Below are 24,593 nucleotides of genomic sequence, written 5' to 3'. Positions count from 1 at the left end.
AAACAAAATCAGAATGCAAAGCAGGTTCGTCGAATAGTACAAAAGGATTTTAGGGCCGTTTTGATCTTGCTGAACAGCTGAGGTGCAGAGTTTGGCTTATAAAAGCAGGTGTTAGTGCATGTGTAATTCTCTTCTCTGCTGAGTGCACCATTGAAATGGCAAGGTTGGGGAGGAAAGAGGAAAAGGAGGAGAGAAGTACAATAAGGCACGGATAAAGAATGAGCTTATTTCAATTTTCACTTCCTTAGGAGTTTTTGTATTCTCCATCTGACTTTGTTGCTACAATAAAAATTAACAATAATTACAAATATTAATTTACACTAAGCACATTATATATAATAGTTCACTAAATTTTCCTAGCTAACCATCTGAGGTAGGGATTCTTATTGTTCCTGTTTTAGCAAAAAAGCAAATCAAGTTATACAGAATTTAGGATAGCAAGTAATGGATCTGGGGTTCAAATCTGCAGAACCTGGAGAGCCAGGTTCTAACAAAACTTTATCATTGCAAAATTAGTTATCAAAACGCTGCCAAGTTTCCTTAGTTGAAATTTACGCCACCCCCCACAAATCCCGTGAGATCAACAAGGAGGCAAACCTAGAATCTAGATAACTTTTTAAATTTGTTTATGGTGAAGTAGGAATTAATTAGGTGGTAGGACCATGAGTAGGAGGCACCTTTTCCAAAGCCTAGCCTCAAGGATTTGCCAGTATAGCACACAGCCAGAGCTTACTAAGAGTCCTGAGTTTTTCTTTTCCCCCACTAGTCTCTCTTTTGTGGCTTCTCTGGGAGGTCCCGACCAGAAAAATGTCCCCACAGGCATGAATCATACAGAAAGACCCAGAGAGTCCATAAACAAAATCAAGTCATTTGTGCAGGGAGGGCCTCAGTCGCCCTTTTAATTTTATACTGCCCCCTTGTGGGAAGTTAATTTCAGAGAAGGAGGAAACTGGAAACCGAGAACTTCAACTCTGGTAAATTGAATTTCTGGTTATGTAAAACCCTTTATGATGAAAATCCTTTAAATAATTAATTTATCACCCTTCATGTCTGATAAGTACAATATTTTAAATGCAACATAAATGTTCTTTTTTGACTCAACAGATGTTTGTTGATCATCTTCCACAGACACTGCTAGAAACTTGGGATTGCAGTATCAGTCATGGTGCCTTCTCTAATAGAGTTTCTAGTCTATGAGGAAGACAGACATTAAACACAAAAATCTATTCATAATTCAACAAATATGTATTAATCATTTATGGTTTGCCAGACATTATTGCTGGGATTGAGGATAGACTGAGGAACAAGAAAACCAAAGCCCTTCTCTTCTCTCATAAAGCTGACATTCTAGTAGGGAAAGGCTCTGGAAATGCATCTCACAGAGTAGTGATGAGGTGCAGAGGGTGTGGTGGGTAGGGTTGAATCTGTAAAGACATTTGCTCTAGATGTTTGCTTTTTAAAATAAATCCAGAATAACAGCTTCTTTGCTGATTCTCACTTTCTTAAAAAACAGAGTAAAGAGTGTACTGACTGAGCTTCACCCAAACCCTGTATATGAGCTCCTGTGGAAAGAGCCCTGGATTCCTAACCCAGAGATCTTTTTTTTTCTGAAACTGGCTCTTCTAGTTACTTATCAAGCACTGTATGCCCTGGGGTCATGCCATGCCATTTCTCTGGGCCTTAGGTTCCTCAACTATGAAAGGAAGGATTGACAAAAATGGTTTCTAAGATAACTGCCAGTTCTAAGAGTCTATGAAACGGCCAGGTCAGAAAAAACCTGATGATTCAGCTGTAACACCTGCTCTCTAGAGCAGCTTCCAGTTGTTGGTAGTGACAATCGTTATGTGATTCTTCTGTTCACAACCAGAAATCCTAGGAAAAGCTTGGCTTGAGCAATAAGGCTTTTCACTTAAGGGCTGCAGTTACCAGAGTAACAGGATCTGGTTGGTGGAATCCAAGGTTTGCTCTTGTTTAATGTTCTCACCGGGTTGTATTTTCTAAGAGAATGATGCTGAACAAAGTACTATTTTTCCTCTCTGATGAAGAAGATCATTCTGTTTGTCTCTTGCATAATTATCACATATTCATCAGTAGATTCATGATACTTTCGTCTCATAGGATATAATCATGAGTCAGATAATAGTCTGTTCGTAATTGCACTATTTTCATTCTGACATACCTAAAGGGCACAATACTAACAATTGGTGTATTGAGACCACAGTTTGGGACACAGACCCAGCAAACGACTGGACACTATTAGGATCCTGGTCTCTAATCTAGTGATGCATCAATACACACATAAAACATAATGTATCTGATTCACTTTCCATGGGTCTATTTGACTTGGAAAGTGTGCATGTGTTCCAAGCACAGCAATGTGGACGTAGCATGCTGGGAAAAAGCACGAGTTTTGGAGTCAGTCAGCCCTGGATTCGTATTAAGTCTCTGCTCTGTATTCTCTGTGTGCATTTAGGCAAGTGGCTTTTCCTTGATGAGTCTTAGTTTCCTCATCTGTAATTTGGGACAAGAAAATCTACCTCACTGGGTTGTTTTAAGAAGCCTAATTTAAGGAAACCTTCACTGAAGTTAAAGTAGGTTAAGTTACACATTTGGCACCTGGTAAATAGCAAGAGTTTCATGAATATCTGTTTTCTCCTTAAACAAACTCACCATTGTAAAAATGGCACAGATGTATTATAAAGGAGCCTACGGATGGGTAGCCTTTTGGGTTGATTTCAACAAGAACAAAACTCAACAACAAAGAACTCATGGAGTAGAATTTTGTGAAAAGAAGTTAGGGATAGAGAGATGCCCACTCTTGAACTGGACACTTGTATGGATTTAACATCAGCCAAACACTCTTTTTTTTTAACCCAGACAAGATGAGTCATGCCAAGAGCCAAGAGAGCTGGCAAGAAGAAAATCACTGGAATCTGAAAAAATAGGCCTTTCCTTACCTAATAATAACCACTAGCTAAATGAACTTGGACAGAAGTTTTGATGTTTGGGGCTCTGGTTTACCATCTCTAGAATAAAAGTTAAACTGGCTAATCTGCACTTCTATAGTCCTTTTGTCCATGATTATAATAGGTGACATGAGGAAGGAATGGAAATGTGGCATCACTGTTTGGGGTTTGGGGGATGTGTATAATGATTTTAAAAACCAAACTGCAACAGGTCTTTAAAACCCTAAATTTATAAACTCTGTAAAGTAAACATATGAGTTACTCAATGCTGGGGAGAATGACCTTGGAATCTTCCAAACCCACTTCCACCTGTATTAAGAACATGAAGACCCTAGAAATTATCCTAGAAACAGTAAATTTTATTAATCTGGAACTCCCCTCTCCACTTTGGAATTTGATTATTTGAATAGGTTACTTTTGCTTTGCAAAAAAGGATTTGTTAATGGAGTAGTATACATTGTTTTCAAGAGATTTATTTGGTATATAACAGGCACTCAATAAATATGTATTGCATAAACGATTTCTTTTGAGCAACTGCTTGTTAGCATTGTTCTAGTGACTTAAATTAATTTAGAATGATAAATAAAGTTCTCTAATGTGTACGTTTTTGAACTCAAGTTTCCCTCACTTAAGCCCAAATTAGGAAGTTTTGTTGTACCTAAAATCTATTCATTATAGGGCACTATCATTAGAATATCCAGCTGTTCTTTCCATTTTCTTATTGCAACAGCGTAGTCCCCAATCAGTTACTTGAGCATACATCTGCAAGTTCAGAATACACTTATAAAGTATAGTTTACCATTTATTATGGACTAAAAAAAATTCACGACTTCCATAGTTTTTTGGGGGGGAGTAGAGAATGTTTTCAACTTTTCCTGATTTGGAAACAACAACCTCTGGGGCATCTGGGTGGCTCAGTCAGTTAAGCATCCGACTTCGGCTCAGGTCATGATTTCACAGTTCGTGGGTTCCAGCCCCATGTCAGGCTCTGTGCTGACAACTGAGAGCCTGGAGCCTGCTTTGGATTCTGTGTCTTCCTCTCTCTGTGTTCCTCCCCCACTTGTACTCTCTCTCTCTTTCTCAAAAATAAACATAAAAAAAAAAAAAAGAAACAACAATCTCAGCCTCAGATGGACAGAAAGTGTTCTTTCTCCTAAGCCAACTACAGTTAATGGCTAGTTGTTTTTTAAATGAAACTATTATTCATATATTATAAATATATATTTATATATTTATTAATTATTATTTATATTATTATTTATTATATATTATTTATTATATATAGTATTTATATATATAATATATGAATATGATCTATAAAAGTAATAACAGAGTACCTGAGTGGGAAAATCATCTTTATTGCTTCTGTTATGTGAGAAGGACAAAGGTCATGATAATACTTTGTGCTTTGTTCCAGAAAACTTCCTTCCTTCCTTCCTTCCTTCCTTCCTTCCTTCCTTCCTTCCTTCCTTCCTTCCTTCTTTCCTTCCCTCCTGTCTTCCCTCCCTCCCTGCCTCCTTCCTCCCTCCCTTCCTTTGTTCCTTCCTTCCTCTCTTTTTTCTTTGCCTTATTACATACAAGATTTGAGATATTTAATGATACTTTTCATCTGTGTCAATGAAAAGCCAACACAATTGCCTACATCAGGCCAAGAAACAAGACAGAATTTCTGCAAATTGTAGCTATTGGTTTTCATTTGCCAAACTTCCTTCCCCACAAGGAATTAAAATACACATGTTCATAGCTAACTTTGGTTTAATTACTGATATGTTCCCTTAACCTGATGCTTAAGAGAAATTCCTTTTAAACATATTTTATTTATTTTGCTATTGTTTGTAATACTAAAGTAACATGTTTGCTTACTTTCTTGCAAAGACTTTTTCACTTCTTGATAAAGAAGAACAAAGGTCACAGATCAATGTTGTGTGCCTGCTTTTTGTAGTATTGGGCTGTGTATCCATTTGCACTCAGTTTCTGCAGGTAAGGAGTTTTATTTTTTTGTAAGTGATTTAGCTATTTTCTCCCTTTTCGTGTTAAAATATCACTAAAGATTCCTTTATGTTTTAGGGATATGCTTTTGCTAAATCTGGAGAACTCCTCACAAAGAGGCTGCGTAAATTTGGTTTCAGAGCAATATTAGGACAAGACATTGGCTGGTTTGATGACCTGAGAAATAGCCCTGGGGCACTAACAACAAGGCTTGCTACAGATGCCTCTCAAGTTCAAGGGGTAAGCTATGGGGGGAAATCAGGGGTGTTATTAACTGGAGTAAATATTCTTTCCTTTGAGAATTATGATAATTACCTATGTGTTTCCCATGAAATAGGAACTCATGGGACTGAGATGCCCCAGAGCCACATTTTCCACCATTTCCAATGCTGACACAACAGTGTGTCCCAGGCAATGTCCAGAATCAGTGCCATGAGTCCAAATCTGTCCAGGTTTTAGATTTTGTGGGAGTCAAGCAACTGAAAACTTTCCTGATACTCATTTCTCAGATCATTTTCAGGCCCAGAGGCTCAGATTCCACAAGACTTAATAGCTCCCCCCAGAAGGTGGAAGCAAAGCGTGTGTGGAAGAAAGCCTCTTACATAGATGCCCAGCATGCAGGTCTTAGGAAAAGAGAAGCTATTCTGAGCTGCCTCTGCAAAATGCCAGTAAGGAAACTGAAGGAAAGAAGTAAATGATTGCCATCTAGAATCTTGAGGCATTCATAGAGACAAAGCTGTGGTTTCTCAACCTCAGAACCGGCAGCCTTGTTCAGGGGACTTATACATGTGTAAGGTGAGGCCATGCCTTTAGGAAACTAGGGGTTTGTATTAAAGTGACAAGAGTCAAATGTGCCGTCCAGAACCTCTACTCACTTTTTGTGGGAAGAAAGGAAGGAAGGAAGGAAGGAAGGAAGGAAGGAAGGAAGGAAGGAAGGAAAGAAGGAAAGAGAAAGAAAAAAGAAAACCACAGTTTATTTGTATGGTTCTTGGAAGAAAAAAACGCCCTGGATTGATGGTGCTTTACTGTGTGTCTTGACTCAAAAATATGGGCAATGATATGGGAGAATTTCTGAGGAACATGGAATCTTCTTCCTCAGAGCTTTTTTTCTATGTATATATGTGCTTCTTACAGACTCTGGGTCACACTCCATGAATCATTTTGTAATCTTTCTGTTTTTTCCCTACAACAATCTGCTGTGAGCATATTTTGGCCATTACATATTTTTCTACAGTAGATTTTTGATGGCTGCATAATTCATCATTTTAATGTATCACCATTAAAGAATTCCTTATTTAAATGTTTTTTCTTTCTGTTTTTTCCCTCTTATAAGCAACTTCTATCATTTTACATCAAGCTTGGCACATCCTTATTCATTTTTTTTTGTTTTTGTTCTCAAAATAAAATCACTGGATCAGAGTATATGATCATTTTGAAGGGTTTTAATGTGCATTGTCTTACTGCTTGGAGAAAGTTTGTAACAATTTCACTTTTACCAACTGAGTATTCTAGTGTCCAGTTTACCTGACACTGAAGTTTAGGTTAAATAAATAAGCTATAAACTTATCTCTTCTATTTTTGCATCCTTCAGTCTGCAAGGTGCTTTTTAAAAACATTTTTTAAATGTTTGTTTATTCTTGAGAGAAAGAGAGCGTGAGTGGGGGAGGGGCAGAGAGAGAGGGAGATAGAATCCAAAACAGGCTTCAGGCTCTGAGCTGTCAGCACAGTGGGGCTCGAATCCACAAACTGTGAGATCATGACCTGAGCCAAAGTCAGACGCTCAACGCTCAACCGACTGAGCCACCCAGCTGTCCCGAGCAGATTCTCTTAAACAAGACAAAAAAACTTAAAGTAGACTTGTCAGACTACATAAAAACTTAAAGCTTTTGTATAAACAAATGGTAAAAACTAGGAAAATATTTATAAAAAAATTAACACACCTGATAACTCTAATATGTGTAGTGCACTAAAATTGGTTAGAGAACAAAAATAAACAATATAATAAAGGTTAAAAAATAGTATATGGACAAACCACAAAAAAGAAATGCAGCAGGACAATGAACAAATGAAGAATTGCACAACCTTATTAATAGAAAAATTAATAGAAAAATTAATAGAAAAATTAATAAAAGAATGAAGCACCATTTTCCACCTATAAAAACAATTGTGAATGACAACTTCCTATATTTGTGAGGATGAGAAGAAATGGACACGCTCATAAAATATTGGTTATAGTTTGAATTCTTTCAACATTTTTTAGAGAATAATCAGGTATGCAAATCCTGTGACTAAAATTTGTCTGAGTTAATTCTCTCCTATTTTGTGACAATATGCATTTAAGGGTATTTTTTATATTGATCAAAAAATTAATAAAATCCCCTGGAAACTACCTGAATATCCACCAGTGGGAAAACAGTTGAGTGAATACATCCCTACTAAGGAATATTAGGCAGCTATCTTTAAAGGTGTTAATGTAATGATCCAGAGGGATGGTTATGTTACAAGAAGTGAAAAAAAATCAAAGTACAAAGTAGTATCTAGACTGATCCCTTTTTGTGAAAATGTTTATTACTATATATGTGTATATATTTTGTGTCTTAAGCTGTATTACTTTAAAAAAATTTTTTAAATATTGATGGAATATAACGTTAAAAGAAAAAATAAGGATATCCCAAAGAACTATTTAGCTATTTTTCAAATGCTCTATAATGCCTAACTGTCCTTGCCAACCCAAAATTCTTTTGTTCTTTTTAACAGTGGTAAAATATACAAATCATAAAATTTACCATTTTACCCATTTTTAAGTGTACAATTCAGTGGTGTTAAGTATATTTACATTGTTATGCAACATCACCACTATCCATATCTAGAACTTGTCATCATCCCAAATTGAAGCTCTGTATCCATTAAATATTAACTTCCCATCCCACTCTCCTCCCAGGCCCTGATAAAACCACCATCCCACGCTGGCTCTATGAATTTGACTATTCCAGGAACCTCATATAAGTAGAATCATACGATTATTTGTCCTTTTGTGGCTGGTGTATTTCGCCTAGCTTAATGTCCTCAGGGTACATCCATGTTGTAGCATGTGTCAGACTTTCATTTCTTTTTTAAGGCTTGAATAATATGCCATTGTTTGTATAGATCACATTTTGTTTATCCACTTATCTGTCAATCAACTTGGCACTTGGGCTCCTTCTGCCTTTTGGCTATTGTGGATAATGCTGCTATAAATATAGGTGTATAAGTGAATTCCAAATTTAACTTTGACTCCTGTGTTCAAGGAAGTTATTATCAATACATGGGAGGGAATTCTTTGGACCACAAAGTTCATATTCCATTTGAATCTTCAATATAATATGCAGAGGTAAATTATTCTTGCATCGCATTTCCTTAGCACCTATCGTTACCTACTAGCTTACCTGTGGTTGTTTTAAATAATGCTGAAGCCTCTACAATTTTGACAAAAGGCATTGCAGTTGTTCCCACACAAGTCTTGTCTACACAGAAGGTGCCAACCTTTGGTCACATCTGCATAACTGCAACTGAAAGAAGAGTTGGAACCATCAAATAATTTTCATTATAAATAATAGTTACTATGAGTGTCCGTTCTCCACTTATATTGAGACTGAAACTTTTTTGTCCATTTTGTGTTGACTGAACAGCCAGCTATTAAGTCAGGATGTGATTTTGTACTGATGAACAAGCTAATTTCATTGAGAAAGAAAGTGGTCTCTTATAATAGTCTTGTACAAATTTTAAAAGCATAATTACAGAACAATCATCCGTCTTCACTGGATAATCAGAAATATTACCATGTGACCAACGCCTGGGCATTTCCAAGCAGACCAAATGCATAGGCATGTGAAATATACGCAGCCCACACTTAGCTGAATTAATCTCACACTGACTGCTCGAGCTCTGACACCCATGAAATGAGATTAGACAATAGATGAGCTTCCAAAAAACCATGAATAAAAGGGACTTTTATTAACCCAGCCTTCAAATGCATTAGGGAGTTCATTATTTTAAAAAAATCTTTCTAAACATAGAACTACCAAATGACCCAGTAAATCCACTCCTAGGTATGTATATCCAGAAGAATGAAGACAGGGACACAAATGGATATTTGTACATCAGTGTTCATTCATAGCAGCAGTATCCATATGGTCAAAAGGTGAAAACAACCCAAGTGTCCATCAACAGATGAATGGATAAACACAATGTGATATATACATATAATGAAATATTATTCAGCTTTTAAAGGAATGAAAGTCTGATATGTGCTACAACATGGATGGATCTTAAAAATATTAAGCTTAATAAAATAAGTTAGACACAGAAAGATATTGTGTGATTCCATTCAGGTACCTAGAAGAGGCAAATTTATAGAGGCAGAAAGAAGAATAGAGGTTGTCAGGGGCTAGGGAGAAGGAGGAGGCGGGGGGTTATATTTAATGGGTACAGAGTTCTTGTTGTAGATGATAAAACGAGTTTGGACAGGTGCCTGAGTGACTCACTTGTTTAAGTGTCCAACTCTTGATTTCAGCTCAGGTCATGATTTATGGGATTCTCTCTCTCCCTGTCTCTCTTTCTGTCCCTACCTCAGTTGTGTGTATGCTGGCTCATCTTCTCTCTCTCTCTCTCTCAAAGAAGAAAAAAAGATTTTGGATATAGATGGTGGTGATGTTTACACAATACTGTGAATGTATTTAATGCCACTGAATTGTACACTTAGGAATGGCTAAAACGATAAACATCATGTTATGTATATTTTATCAGAATAATTTTTTAAAATAATCTTTTTAGTATAAAATTGCCTTTTCACATAGTGATATTTGTTGAAAGAGACTGTGTGTCTCAGATTGGTTGATTGCTTTTGGTTTGCAGGCCACTGGCTCTCAAATCGGGATGATGGTCAATTCCTTCACTAACATCACTGTGGCCATGATCATTGCCTTCATCTTTAGCTGGAAGCTAAGCCTGGTTATAGTGTGCTTCTTCCCCTTCTTGGCTTTATCGGGAGCCATACAGATCAGAATGTTGACAGGATTTGCCACTCAAGACAAGCAGGCTCTGGAGACAGCGGGCCAGGTAATCTTACAGACCCAATTTTCAAACTGCTTACAGCTAAGTGGCTGTCAGACAAACCACTGAGAATGAGTTGTACAAAGAGACTTAAGAAAGCTGTTAGGCTACAAACGTTAATCTTTGGAAACCTCCCACTAGCCTTTTTTATATGTGCCTTTGCCCCAAGGCCATGACAACAAAGCTGTGATGCTGTGAGTGTAAACAGGTGTAGAGAAACAGCGGGGCAAACACAGAGGGTTACATGTTCAATTTCTTTTCCAATGGTTATTTCCTCCACATTCTAGTTTGGTGTATTCTTATTTGCAAGAGTGGAGAGTTCAGCTTTCCGTCTACTTGGGGTTTTTTTAGCTAAACGTTTTTCCCAGGTCATGCTGCCCACACAGAGAGGAGCTACCATCTTTTTAATGGCAGATAATTTTAATTTTCACACTTCACTGTCTGCTAGACTTAGGAAAAATGTCTTTCCCAAATAGAACTATGAGATGCAATTTAGTTCTCAAATACTCTTAGGTTTCAGCGATGCACTTTTAAAAGTGTGTTCTAATGAGTATCTTGTACCGGGGTAAATGAGGAGATGGTGGCATAGACATTTATCAGGTATAAGAAATCATGTACACACACATACACACCTTTATTCTCTTAACAAATTTACTGTTATCTAGGTTTCGTGTCTTAAGAGAGGAGATGTAAACATCGCCCAAGTAGACAGAAGCCAAAAAGTTTCATATGCCAATGGGAGAAAGTAGCCCACCTTTGTGCTACTTTAGGACAGGATGCTAATTCAGAAACAGTGATTATTTACCATAGTGTATAGATTGAAACAACTACAAATTCATAGTATAGACTAAAAGATAAACTTTATACTTATATAATATTTGGTCAGATTATTTTTTAAGAAAATAGAATCATATTTTAAATTTGTATTATTAAATGTATTTTGTCTCAGAAGACATCTACAGATATTGTTTTGGACATTTCAATAAATTACCAAAAAAGCTAAAAAGTTTTCAAGGATAAGCGTGTGTACATTTGTTCTCTTCTCTCTTCTACAAGTGGAGAAAAAAAAAACATGTTAGTATTAATTAGAACTTGAGTTTAACTGCTTCATGATCCAGGTAGGTTGATGTCTGACAAGTTCTTTGATGTCTAGATGATGCCTCCATCACAGATTTGTACCACATTTTGCCATTTACCCCACATTAAGTCCATGTAGCAACTGACATGTCATGAGAGTAGTTATTTCTGCTCTTTAATTCCTAAGACTCCTTTTCATTCTCCAGGTTACAAATGAAGCTCTCAGTAATATCCGCACTGTTGCTGGAATTGGAAAAGAGAGGCAGTTTATTAAAGCATTTGAGATTGAGCTGGAGAAGCCATTCAAGACAGCCTTTCGAAAAGCGAACGTTTATGGATTCTGCTATGGTTTTTCCCAGTGCATAGTGTTTGTTGCTAACTCTGCTTCCTACAGATATGGAGGTTACTTAATCCCCAATGAGGGGCTCCATTTCAGCTATGTGTTCAGGTGAGGACTATCATGCCAAGGTCATAAAAGATCGACACTCTAGGGAGGAATGGCCTGGTTCCATCAGGCAGCTCTTGCTGCTTAACAAACCATACCAAATTTGATCTCTTGAACAGTTGGGATTGATTATTTCTGAAGATTCTATGGGCTGTCAAGGTGTTCTTCAGAACTGGACTGATTCACTCAGGCTTCTGAGTGGGCTTCTGTCTCCACCTGACTTCTCTAGCAGGTTGGCTTGTTTTCTTCATATTATGGTCTCAGTACTCCAAGTACAACAGAAGAGAGTAAGCCCCAATGCCCAAGGTGAAACACTTGAAAAGTGTTTGCATTTTCTAATATCTCTCTGGCCAAGGAAAGTCATACAACCAAACCCAGATTTTTAAAAAAAAGAGAATGAAATCTACTTTTCAATGATAGGATCCGATTGTGTTTCTCCTTTATTGTCACACTGTTGTCACACACACACACTTCTGATCCCTGATTGGGTGTCCTACAGTTCAACTTAATTCTGACACCTTCTACCTGGAGACAGCATCGAACCCCAGAGCCTAAGGATGCAATCCTGCAAGACTGCCCAAAACACCTTCCTCAGACTCTTTCTTCAGATACCCTACCTTTCCCTGGAGGTGAGGGGCTGAGATAGGACTGAAATTTCCAATTTCTACTTCTAATTGTGTGGTTGCCTCCCCTGGCAACTGCAACCAGCCCCCATCCTTAGGTTAATAGGGGCCTTCCAAAGTCACTTCATTAACACAACAAAAGACACCTTGACGGTTCTCCAAATTTAGGAACTTCCACGGGTTTAACAGTTGTGCCAGGAATAGGAGCCAAAAACCAAATACATGTTTCTTACTATAAATCACAATATCACAGAGGAGTAAAAAAGCTATATTGTAAAGGGATGTGTACAGAGTAATAGGATAAATGAACCATTGATACAGTTTATTATACTGGTTAATGCTGAGGAAATCTAGAGGCCTTGGATCAGATGGTTCATAGAACCATCTTATTAGAACTCTGCCTCTTGCAAGGAAGACATATTTCCAGCTGAATCCTCCTAGGTAGAGACAGCAAAGGCCAGGACAGGGGAATTATGGTCCTTTCTTATAGTTCAAGCCGGCTCTCCTGATAAGATTAGCTTTGAGTTCAGTGTCTCACATTTCTAGAGGTGAGAGCCAAAGTGTGTCAGGGTACCAAAGGACTGGATACTCATGTATATGGGTGTAGCGGGGGTGTTAGAGGGATGAGGGCGAGGTGGTCTGAGAAAGCCTTGGAGGACATTAGGAAAAGTGGTCCCAATAGAAATCTGTTCTTTTGGGTTTGTCCTCAAGCCATGAGTTCTGTCTTCTTGCCTTCTATCTTTCTTTTAGAAATACAGAAGAAATTTCTTCTCCTGCCCTACTATACCCACTCCAATCAGGAAAGCATCTTTTCCAAATTTTTGCATATTGAGAGCTGTTAACCCAAATCAGAAATCACAGACTGTTGACTTCCTAGTTTATGTCAGAAATTTGAAGAATAATTGGACAATATGTAAAAATTGGGAAACCATAGAAAATCCCCAACTTCTGGCTTCTCTTTAAAAACTGACTCCCTCTCTCTCTGCTTCCCACTCCCCGTCCCTGTGTTCTCTGTCTCTCAAAAATAAATAAACATTAATTTTTTTTTTAAACTGAAAGATCATCTTCCACCATTTCCCATTTTATTCCAGGTGCTTTTCATTGCTTTAAGCTTTGGGCTGGGATCCTGGAGATGTTTGGCCTAAAAGAATTCCTGCTTATGAACGAGCCATTCATAAGGCGCAAACACACTCCCCTCCACCACCGCAGAAGCAGGCCCTCTGGGCATGGTGATGCAGATGGTCAGCTTGGGAGGATGCCCCTCACATCATCATCTGTATAGCACCAGAGCTCTCTCTCACCATATTTATCACTCATTTATCCCTTCACTCATTTCCTCATTAATTTTGCACATGTTGAATATGTTAGAAGTTGGGATAAGTACTGTAGAAGCAAACGGACAATTTTCTTTCTCATGGTGTCTGAAGCGTGAATGACACCCATGCTTCGTACTAGTGATTCTTCACTAATCATTATCTTTTATGCACTTATTATAGATTCGAAAAATGTTAGCTTTGTGAGAACTCAACCCAATCTGATGATCTTTCAAGCCCCCTTCCTCCTTTTTTAAAAATTCTCAGGAAATTTTTTTTTCTCAAACAAACCTTTGAAAAAGAGGCCATTGTAGCTAAAGCAGGGTTTGGAGGTGTGAATCCCCCTCGTTCAATTTTCCCCTCACCATGTTGACATAGAACACCTCGGAAAACTACCAGTGTCTCCAAGCCCCCATTCCCAACAAGTCGAAGGTGACCTGTTCAAAGTTGCTCAATTCTTTCCTAGTAGAACCAGGGCCGGGCCCCCAGACATCTGCCCCTTAGGCTGTCACACCAACCATGCCACACTCCTTCTCTACCTGGGTGTCTGTCCAATTACAGGGTGATCTCTTCAGTGATACTAAGTGCGACAGCTTTTGGAAGAGCCTCCGCTTACACCCCTAGTTATGCCAAAGCTAAAATATCAGCTGCACGCTTTTTTCAACTGCTGGACCGACAACCCCCAATTAATGTGTACAGTAGTGCAGGTGAAAAGTGGGTAAGTACTGAGGGAATAGGAGGGAGGTGGAGGAGGACTGTGCACGTGTGTGTTGTGTGTATGTGTGTGAACAGCTAGTCATACAATACTACCTAGCACTTTCCTGCAGTATATGGGTTCATTCACATGAATATAGTATACACAGACAATAGATTTATAAGTGTAAAGGAATGAAGTAAATTAGCATTAAAATTTATTCATAAGTCTGGCATTTGAATAAGGCAATGATATCCAGTGAATGCTGAATTCTGTGTAATATAAAGCACACTGAGTTCCAGAATGAATGAAACTGGATATCTTTTGAGACCTACCCAACCACCATGTTATCTACTAATGTTCTGGTATGGAATGCAGAAAAACCAGTTCTTCCTGTACAATAATATTGATTTAATTCATGTTTATCTAGATTAATGTGGACTCCCTGAAAACCAATTTGATATCAACAAAATATCTTTTCTTCTAATTGATAGTCCCAACAGGTATTTTTTTTACCTTCCCCGACTATTAAAAAAAATTTTGTTTAATGTTTATTTTTGAGAGAGAGAGAGAGAGAGAGAGGGAGGGAGGTAGAGGAGGAGGGCAGAGAGAGAGCGGGAGAAACAGAATCCAAAGCAGGCTCCAGACTCTGAGCTGTCAGCACAGAGCCCTATGCTGGACTTTAACTCAGGAGCTGTGAGATCATGACCTGAGCCAAAGTCGGACCCCTAATGGACTGAGCCACTCAGGAACCCCCCACCCAACTATTTTTTAATGTTTTTATTTTATTTTATTTTATTTTATTATTTATTTATTTTATTTTATTTTATTTTATTTTATTTTTTTTTATTTTTGAAGGAGAGAGACAGAGCATGAACAGGGGAGGAGCAGAGAGAGAGGGAGACACAGAATTCGAAGCAGGCTCCAGGCTCTAAGCTGTCAGCACAGAGCCCTATGTGGGGCTTGAACCCACAAACTGTGAGATCATGACCTGAGCCAAAGCCGGACGCTCAACCGACTGAGCCACCCAGGCACCCCAATTTTTTAATAATCCAGTGTGTTCAAGAGAGCAAAACAAAACTAAACCCTAATAAAGCTGAACTAAATTCAGAGATCCTTGTAAATTGATCAAATGACCTGTTCCTCCTTCAGCTCAATAAAAGTGAAGCTTCTGCGTTATTAAAGTCTATCTATTTCTAAAATTCATAATTCAAGTAGTACAACTGAAGGTACTACCTTTTCCATACAGGCTCAAGTAACTTTCTGAGTCATTTGAAGTTTAATGCTATTATTTGAAATCTTTAGGGGAAGCAGAACTATAAGGGTTTGGACAGTTACTGGCTTCTGTGATGGAATCATAACTACTAGTTGTTCTCTTCCATTCAGAATGAATGGATGACAAGGAAATCCCGTTAGGTTAGAATGGGAATGAGAGGTCACATGTCTTTAATTTCATTGTTCAAGCATCTCTTTGTTCTATACCTGCCAGAATCGGGAACAGAATGCCATTTCATTAAGTGGCTGTCTTTATACTTCAGTTGAAGGTATCTGAAGCAAGGATTTAAAACTCAGATTTAGGTACATTTTCAGTATTCTAGATTCTAATAGGAGCACATGTAACTCCAATCTTCCCATCCACAGGACAACTTCCAAGGCCAGATTGACTTTGTTGACTGCAAATTTACATATCCTTCTCGACCTAATGTACAAGTTCTGAATGGTCTCTCAATATCGGTTCGTCCAGGCCAAACACTGGCATTTGTTGGAAGCAGCGGATGTGGCAAAAGCACCAGCATTCAGCTTTTGGAACGTTTTTATGATCCTGACGAAGGGAAGGTGGTAAGCAGTGCAAATGCTTTTGAGAATTTTGCTTTCTGCAGAATATCTCCAAGCCCTTAAAAGTGGTTTTCAAGATTACACCTCGCCAGACTCACTCTAACGTGCTTGCCTCGGACACTTTCCCCTATGGATATTGTCTAGTTCCAGTCGTTTGCTGGTTGACCTGATTCTACCTTACAATTTCTAATACCATATACTTCCCAGTTCCAGATGGCCTGCTGACCAGTTAGACAAAGAAAACTGGGCACACTGCAAAGCTGGAGATGAGTGTGTTTAACAGAAGCATTTGCTTACCTGTAAATGGAGCAGAATGTGCAAACAAATCAGGAAGCTAATGACCGCGAATGGAAAAAATGACTGGGGTGATGAAGAACGCAATGATAAATGAGCAAGAGAGGGAATTTAGTATGAACAATCTGAGACAATCCTGGTTCAAGAAGCTTAAGTGTAGATAATGTAAAGAACTCAAATTGGTAGTTATGTGCCATAAAGCTTTGGCAAGGATTTTTGAAAAACTGGTGAATTTCTTTGCTTCTTATTTTCTGGAGCATTTCTTTCCCTTTTCTTTCTTTCCAAATAATATATGCAGAGGAATACAAAATAAAATAGGAAAGATTTGTAATAAAAAGCAACCCCTTATGCTACCCTTTCCACTACTCCCCATTTCTCTGCTCAAAGACAACTATTTTTAACTATTTGATGTGTTTAGGTCTTTCAATGCCTCAATGTCTCTAAGTAATATGGTTATGCCGCTGTTTCAAGATTTAACAAATTTAGACTCTTTATTGACTTATTCTTAAGAGATGGAAATTTAGCTTACCCTCAACACTTCCCCCTTTTTTATGCACCTCCTCCCAATATATATATATATATATATATATATATATATATATATATACACACACACATATATATATATCACTTTTAAAAGTTTCTGTTTGTAAATTTAATTAATATAATTCTGCTTCTTTTCTACACCTACAGATAGCATCTCTTGAATTCTTATTTCCTAAAATAAGAGTAACAATTCTATGTCTATTTTCACCTCTTCCTCCTTCCTCTTATTTCTCCATTCCTAATAACTATACTTTTATATTATCAAAATGCAAAACACTAACATTCCGTTTATAACATTTATTATCTTTAATTCTGGGCTGACTCTAAAAGTTAACAATCAACTAACAACTTTTATTATGATTATGTAAATATTGTTCATCCCATTATCAAGTAGTGAGATACATCAGCATTACATTTTCTTTCTTGATTGTTTTTATGAAAGGCTTTTTTTCTGGCATCCTCTGCCTTTATCAAATCCTTATATCCTTCCAATGTCTCTATCCTGCTACCTTTTCTGAGGAACATGCTTCTTACTCTCATGTCTACAACTGCCTGGGCTAATTACAACTAGTGCCTGTTGAACAGTTGTCACCCTGAGTTTCCTGAATGTTTTCTTGGATTAGATCCATTATTTCCTAATTCCCCTATCATCCTCTTTCTTGGGTTTCACTTTCCTTTTGTTGGAGTGCATCCATCAGTAGTTTTCTAAGAAATGATTCAGAGGCATAGGTCTGAAAATGTTTTATTCTGATCTACAAGTGATTGTTTAACCCTAATATTTTGAAATAAAGGCTTTTTTGAGTTCCCTGGGTAGTATAAACTTCACTGCAGTGAGGACAGGTCACTTTATGAAGAGAAATGCTGAGAGAAACTCGAAGGAGGCAACTAAAGATTCCCTTGCAAAAAGCAAAGCAAAGAAATAAGCAAAGAGATATTGGAAGAATCCAGGAAATTATGAAAATAAGGAATAAGAGTTGGTTATATATAACTTATAATCACTTTGTTATTAATTTTGGTTATAAAAATTTTAATTTGTTTAAAAATATGTAGTGATTGATGAACCTAGAAAGCACATTGCATTGGGGTCTGATCTCTGCAAACGAGAGGGTCTAGTTTCCCAAAATGTCAGACTATCCTGTCTATCACCCCAGGTAGACTGTGAACTATAAGACATATAAGGACCCAAATCCTTCACATTTGATCTTTCCAATATTAACATATATGTATATTAAGTATATTTCTCTGAATGTACTCAGTGCTTGTTCTGATCGTAAGTAAGAAGCAATGCCCGTGAAGAAATCAGTATGATTCCTTGAATTTCATAAACACAATATATTTTGTTATATTATTGTAAAACATTTCTACAAACCTTTTTCAAGTAGGAAAAAATACCACGTTTTATGCAATTTTAAAATGTTGTCTTTGAGGCACCTGGGTAGGTCAGTTGGTTAAGCCTCTGACTCTTGATTTCAGCTCAGGTCATGATCTCAGGGTTCTTGAGTTCAAGCCCCACGTTGGACTCTGTGCTGACAGCATGGAGCCTGTTTGGGATTCTCTCTCTCTCTCTCTCTCTCTCTCTCTCTCTCTTTCTCTCCCTCTGCCCCTCTCCTGCTCGCACATGCTCTCTCTCAAAAATAAATAAACATTACAAATAAATAGATAGAATGAATGAATAAATAAGTAAATGCTAAAAATTGTCTTTACTCTTAAGGAAGCTACCAAATGCAGCATTCAACATTTTCAACACAATTCCTGTGATCTGCAGTACTGTGTTAGGCCCTGTGGCAAATTCTAAGAAGTATGAAGCATATCTTATGTCTTTTAGGAGTTTACCTTACTAGCTCATGTACAATATTTAGCGAGCTGCTCCAGTAGTTAATTAGGTATTAAATTGTGCTTTGCAATCTATAAATACTATGGAAAATGAATAGAGGAAGATGAGCCAGGGCTAATTGTTGAGGAATGCCTTATATCTTTTCCCACTAGTGTTTGCTTTTTCCATTGCTAAGAATTTATCTACAATATAGTGTGTTCACACCATTTAACATAATCTGTTTCTGAAACCATAGGGCCAAACACTTTATAGTAGTATGTTAGACACACTTCACCTTTACTATATTAAGGCTTTTAAGTGAAACAGCTCAAATGGTACATATTTGAGTTCCTGCACTAAATTGCCTAGCTAGATCATGAATTACTAGAAAATAGAGATTCTTTTTTCTTTATATAGCAGACAAAAGACTCCCTAGCATGGTGCCCTTGTGGCAGAAAACTTAATATATGTTTGTTGGTTGACTAGGTGAGTAAATGTACTCCTTCCTTACTTGAGTCTATTATCTCATGTTAGTATCAGTAAAATCAAGGAAATAGGTTTAATTGCTATATTGTCCAATAGCTTTTTACATAGAAAAACCTGTTTCATAACCTGTGGAGTCTCAAAATTGAGCAATTGTTCATACTTGTAAAGGATGTGCTACACCAAAGTATAAGGGGAAATTTGTTTTCAACAAAATATTGTCCTGGGTGCCCTTCTTGTTTCAAATACCTACACAGCTAAATTTTGGGAAACAAACAAAACCATAGTCTGATCATAACTTTGACACCACTTCTGACAGATACTACCTCCAGAGGTCAAAGGCAACATCACTTATTTATGATTCCTGGGATTTTTATCTCTCAAGTAAAGCAACTGTCTTATATAATACTACCTCTAGAATATGAAGGTTCCTCACTGCTAGAATTCTAGAACTTAATGCTCTGCCTGTCACCTCTATTGGCAGATGATAGATGGGCATGACAGCAAAAAAGTAAATGTCCAGTTTCTCCGCTCGAACATTGGAATTGTTTCCCAGGAACCGGTGCTGTTTGCCTGTAGCATAATGGACAACATCAAGTATGGGGACAACACCAGGGAAATTCCCATGGAAAAAGTCATAGAAGCTGCAAAGCAGGCTCAGTTGCATGACTTTGTCATGTCACTCCCAGAGGTGAGTACCTCAGGTCACCTCCTTATGGGTGATGGGGATGGGTAGAGGTAGAACGGCCAAAATGTATTATGACTGTGGCTCAGAGAGAAGGTCAAAGTCAACACGGTTTCTTTCTTAGTGCCCTAGAATTGTCTCTGTCTTTTAAGCAAAATAAATGGCCTCCACCAACATACTCTTGAGCTTTGGGAAGTATTATATCATCCAGTGCAAAGGATGCCATAGAACCTGTTATACCTAAGCAGTATTATACTGAGCATTAGTGTAGCATGGTGAGAAACAATCCTGAGATTCAGAACAGATATAGGTTTGAATCCAAACTCTGCCACTTACTAGCTGTGTAACTTTGGGGCAGTTACTTATCTTTTCTGAGACTCGATCATCTACAAAATGCAAAAAATTACATGAAAATGAAAGAATACACAAGATAGTCATTATGCTGCTAGTATTATTGTCATCCCCATAATTTCATTACTTGGCTGCATTTACTGTGCCTGATGAGGTAAGTTGCATCTGCCCTGATGCATCTCACTTTTCCAGAGCTAAGTTTGAACTTAGTACAATATTGACTTTGCATTTTTCCATCCACCAAGAGTCTCTTGGTGGTTGATCACAAAAAAAAAAGTTAACACATAGAAACTAAATTTTAGGAACCAAACTTTTAACCTTTGGACTTCTTTTAAATACCACTTTTAGGGGCGCCTGGGTGGCGCAGTCGGTTAAGCGTCCGACTTCAGCCAGGTCACGATCTCGCGGTCCGTGAGTTCGAGCCCCACGTCAGGCTCTGGGCTGATGGCTCGGAGCCTGGAGCCTGTTTCCGATTCTGTGTCTCCCTCTCTCTCTGCCCCTCCCCCGTTCATGCTCTGTCTCTCTCTGTCCCAAAAATAAATAAAAACGTTGAAAAAAAAAATTAAAAAAAAAAAATAAATACCACTTTTAAATTACTTTTTTTTTTTTGCACGTGATTCTGTTTATAAATTTTGTGCTGTTTGGGGTGGCTTTTTCCTTTTTTTTGTTTTGTTTTGTTTGTTTTTTCACAAAGACTCTTAAGTCTTAGCTTGATTCTAACCTGGGTAGCTCAATCCATGAGCATGTGGAAATTACTGTGTACTGTATCCTGAATGAAAAGCAAAGCTTGTGTTCCCTCTGGAAGATTCATTTATTCCACAAATCTTTGTTGAGCACCTTCTCATTTTGTGGGAGACAGTGGCTCAGAGGCAGTTTATTGCCTCTTTCTCATATGGATTTAACCCATCGTACCCTCCACTGAGCATTTTTTCTCCACGAGGACAAAGTAGGCTGTCATGAGTCTCACTTGGTGTGGTTAGCATTTGTCAGGAGGCAAGGGAATCAGGGGAAGGAAACACACCTTGTTGTGGAAGGCAGGGGAGAGCAGTGGTCAAGGGCAAAGTCTCAGAAACATGACACACGTGGATTTCGAGTTCTGCTTTTTACTTGTCTTTGCACAATTTTCTTACCTGTCTGTGCCTAAGTTTTGTAATCTGTAAAGTAGGGAGAAAATTATTTCTGTGAGTATTAAATGATCATCTGGCTAGAATAGTTAACACGATGCCTAAAGCATCATAAATATTCTGTGAATGCTAACTATTCTTTATGTAGCCATGCCTAGCATCTAGCTAGGAATTTTCCTTCATAATTTCAGTAAATGTATGGACTAGTGATTAACATCTTCATTTTCCAGGCAAGTTTGCTGCTCACAGAAATTTAGGTAATTTGATCATGCTCATAGAGCTACTAGACAGCACAGTGAGGATTTGTACCTAAGCTTATGTTCCAGAATGATGTCTCCTCAATAAGAGGATGGACCAGGAGATCTCTCAAAGGGCCCTTGCATTCACAGGATTATTCCATCTTGGAAAGCTCTTCCAGATGAGAGTTTGGAAATCCGGGAATCTTAAATCAGAGAGATCTCATAGACAGGGAGAAAGAAAGAAAAAAAAAAAACACCACAAACCTAAAATAAATGCAGAGATGGAGATATAAAATCCCCTAATTTCCCAACAAATGCTATATTTTTTTTATATTCCTAAATGGGTTTTATATCCTTTATAGAAGGACTTATTTATTATTCCTAATTAAAAAAAAAAACAAAACAAAAATTGTTTAAATCCTCAGAGAGGGGATTAATGTGGGCTCCATACAGCATAGGAGCAATGACTGTTTCTGGGTCTCAAACTCACCATACTTTTTCCAGAAATATGAAACTAATGTTGGGCCCCAGGGGTCTCAACTGTCTCGAGGGGAGAAACAACGGATTGCTATTGCTCGGGCCATTGTACGAGATCCTAAAATCTTGCTACTAGATGAGGCTACTTCTGCCTTAGACACAGAAAGTGAAAAGGTATGTATTGATTTTCTAAAGTCTTAGATCATTATAAATGGGTCTTTTGCTGTAATATTTGCCCTTATGAAATGGCACTATTTTCAATTTTATGATTCATTAACAGTATAAATGGCCAATACTTGGTGGAACAAAAGACAATAATCTAGAGGAAGTGATTCAAAATAGGAATGTTTCAAATGAAAAAGCATATTTTAACTTTAAGAATTGTTGTTAAGATTCTCTAGGCTAGGTGATGCTTTTTCAAGGGCTAGTAGTTAGCTTTCTTAGGTAAAATAATCTAGGTCATCTGTGAGGCATTTCCTATTTTATAATTTCAAAGTTACATGGTAGAGCAGGGAGACAGCACAAAACACAAAGTAAGAGGTGACATCTGATGTGCATGGAAGGAAATGCAATTGAACAAAACAAAACTATGAAATTTACCATTTATAATTAATTCCTTAAAAATCAGGATTCATTTTAAAGAGACATAAGATGTCCTTAATGAATAACAATATCAGTAATGACCACTTAACTGCTACCTTACATGATCCCTTTGGTTTAATTTTTTGCAAATTAGACCATCAGGTATTGTAAAGTTATATTGTGACCTCATAGTTTGGTTCATTCTTGCTTCACTGAAAGTTCTCAGTCTGTAGAATGCAATTTAAATCATTGAGGCATTGCATACAGCAAATACTTATGTGATCCTTTCTCTCCTGTCAAGGCTTTGGGTTTAACCCCTGAGTATAGCAATGCCGCTCAAGTAGTATTAAGCAGAATTCTTGAGATGTTGGGCCAGGGTACAAGCATGTGTCTTTGCATCAGCTTTCCACCTTCTCTTTGCAGACAGTGCAGGTCGCCCTGGACAAAGCCAGAGAAGGTCGGACCTGCATTGTCATTGCTCATCGTTTGTCTACCATCCAAAACTCAGATATCATTGCTGTCATGTCACAGGGGGTAGTGATTGAAAAGGGGACCCATGAAGAACTGATGGACCAGAAGGGAGCCTACTACAAACTAGTCATCACAGGAGCCCCCATCAGTTGACCTGACTCAAGAACTTCATGTACAGATGATGCACCAATTACAAGAGTGCCATGGGGTTGTGTTTTTTTCTTTAAGGAGAAATGATAATACTTTACTTTTTCAGACATTGTCATATGCTGGGATCCAAGCTAATTTCTAATAACTTTCAAAACAATTTAGTGTTAAATATCTGTATATAGAAAATGAAAGAAACTAGGGTTAGCGTGAGTTAAAATCCAATGGCAAGCAACTGCTTAGCCATCACCCAGTGGCTTCTCCACGCAGAAGCCATTTGCAGTTACTACATGGGAATTAGTGGGAAGGCATAGAGTAAATGAGACTTTGAATTCCTTGAGAGCAGAGGATTGTCCTATGCATTTTTGAGACTTCAGTGTACACAGAGCCTATGCACTTATAATAGGCACTCAACAAATGTTTATCAAGCTGGACCAAGGTCATATGTGAAAACAACAGGAAGACTGACACCCAACTATTTCCTGACTAAAATTTTCTTTCACCTTAAAAGAGATTCATTCATCTTTAAGGATGGGGATAGGAAAAGGAGGACTTTGATACTCTGGATGTTCTCAGAATGGGAAAGGCAGAAAGGGGCAAGTAGTCACAAGGACTTACTAGGAAGGGGTATTGATTTATAGAATCAGGGTGTAGTGCCTAAGGGGTGAAGTCATTAGAATCTACTAATGTGGCTTTTTTGTATAATGCTATGTGAAACTATGACAAAATAAAATGCAGTATTTTTATTTCATGAATAGACTTTGGGGAAACAAAGGACAGCAACCTGGGATAAAGACTGTATCCCAGGCCTTTAGTCCCTGTCGCCACCCTTCGTATTGGTTGCCTGTGTGGAAACAGAAGTATAAACCCTCCTCCTGCAGCAGGACGGCTGCCCTTCCCTAATTCCTGCAAAAGACTGGGTGGGGAATCTCACTGAGAGAAGCTTGAACTTAGAGACACAAGTCACATCGGAAGGGGCAGCTAAACATACAGGAGATAAGGGGATTAAATATAAAGCTATAAATACACAAGCAGAAAAAATTCCAACTCCCTCTTCCTCTGGCAAAAGATTTTAGGAGTAGCCTCTGGGGAAACTGGCCAATCCAAGAAAAGATACCTTATCAGGCCAATGCCTGAAATCCTCCAAAGAAACTCCCCAACCAGATTACTGTGAAGCCCACCTTCTAACAACACACACCAATTGGTCTTCTACAGGAATAGACTGTCAAGAATCACCAGGCACTGAGGAAATATTATAACACAAAAAGCAAAATGACAACAATAGAATGCCCAGAACAAGAATATTAGAGGTAACAGAGCCAATGTAAAGATTAGGAAAACATTCCA

General features: G+C 37.9%; 1 protein-coding gene across 4 annotated transcripts in view; it reads left to right on the top strand.

The window, feature by feature from the left end:
• Positions 1 to 23,997, top strand: part of ABCB11 (ATP binding cassette subfamily B member 11) — a 91,102-nt gene extending 67,105 nt beyond the window's left edge. For 3 of the 4 annotated variants that reach the window (XM_045033206.1, XM_045033205.1, XM_019835934.2), the window contains exons 19-27: positions 4,842 to 4,946; positions 5,034 to 5,195; positions 9,849 to 10,052; positions 11,330 to 11,571; positions 14,066 to 14,222; positions 15,840 to 16,037; positions 19,655 to 19,861; positions 22,074 to 22,220; positions 23,052 to 23,997. In XM_045033206.1, the coding sequence (XP_044889141.1) occupies positions 4,842 to 4,946; positions 5,034 to 5,195; positions 9,849 to 10,052; positions 11,330 to 11,571; positions 14,066 to 14,222; positions 15,840 to 16,037; positions 19,655 to 19,861; positions 22,074 to 22,220; positions 23,052 to 23,252 (1,623 nt within the window). In that variant the 3' untranslated portion in view covers positions 23,253 to 23,997. 4 annotated transcript variants of the gene reach the window in all.
• Positions 23,998 to 24,593: the final 596 nt, after the last annotated feature.

The sequence above is a fragment of the Felis catus genome, chromosome C1 (assembly GCF_018350175.1).
Source record: "Felis catus isolate Fca126 chromosome C1, F.catus_Fca126_mat1.0, whole genome shotgun sequence".
Classification (NCBI taxonomy): Eukaryota; Metazoa; Chordata; class Mammalia; order Carnivora; family Felidae; genus Felis; species Felis catus.
This window is presented reverse-complemented; position numbering and strand designations above follow the sequence as displayed.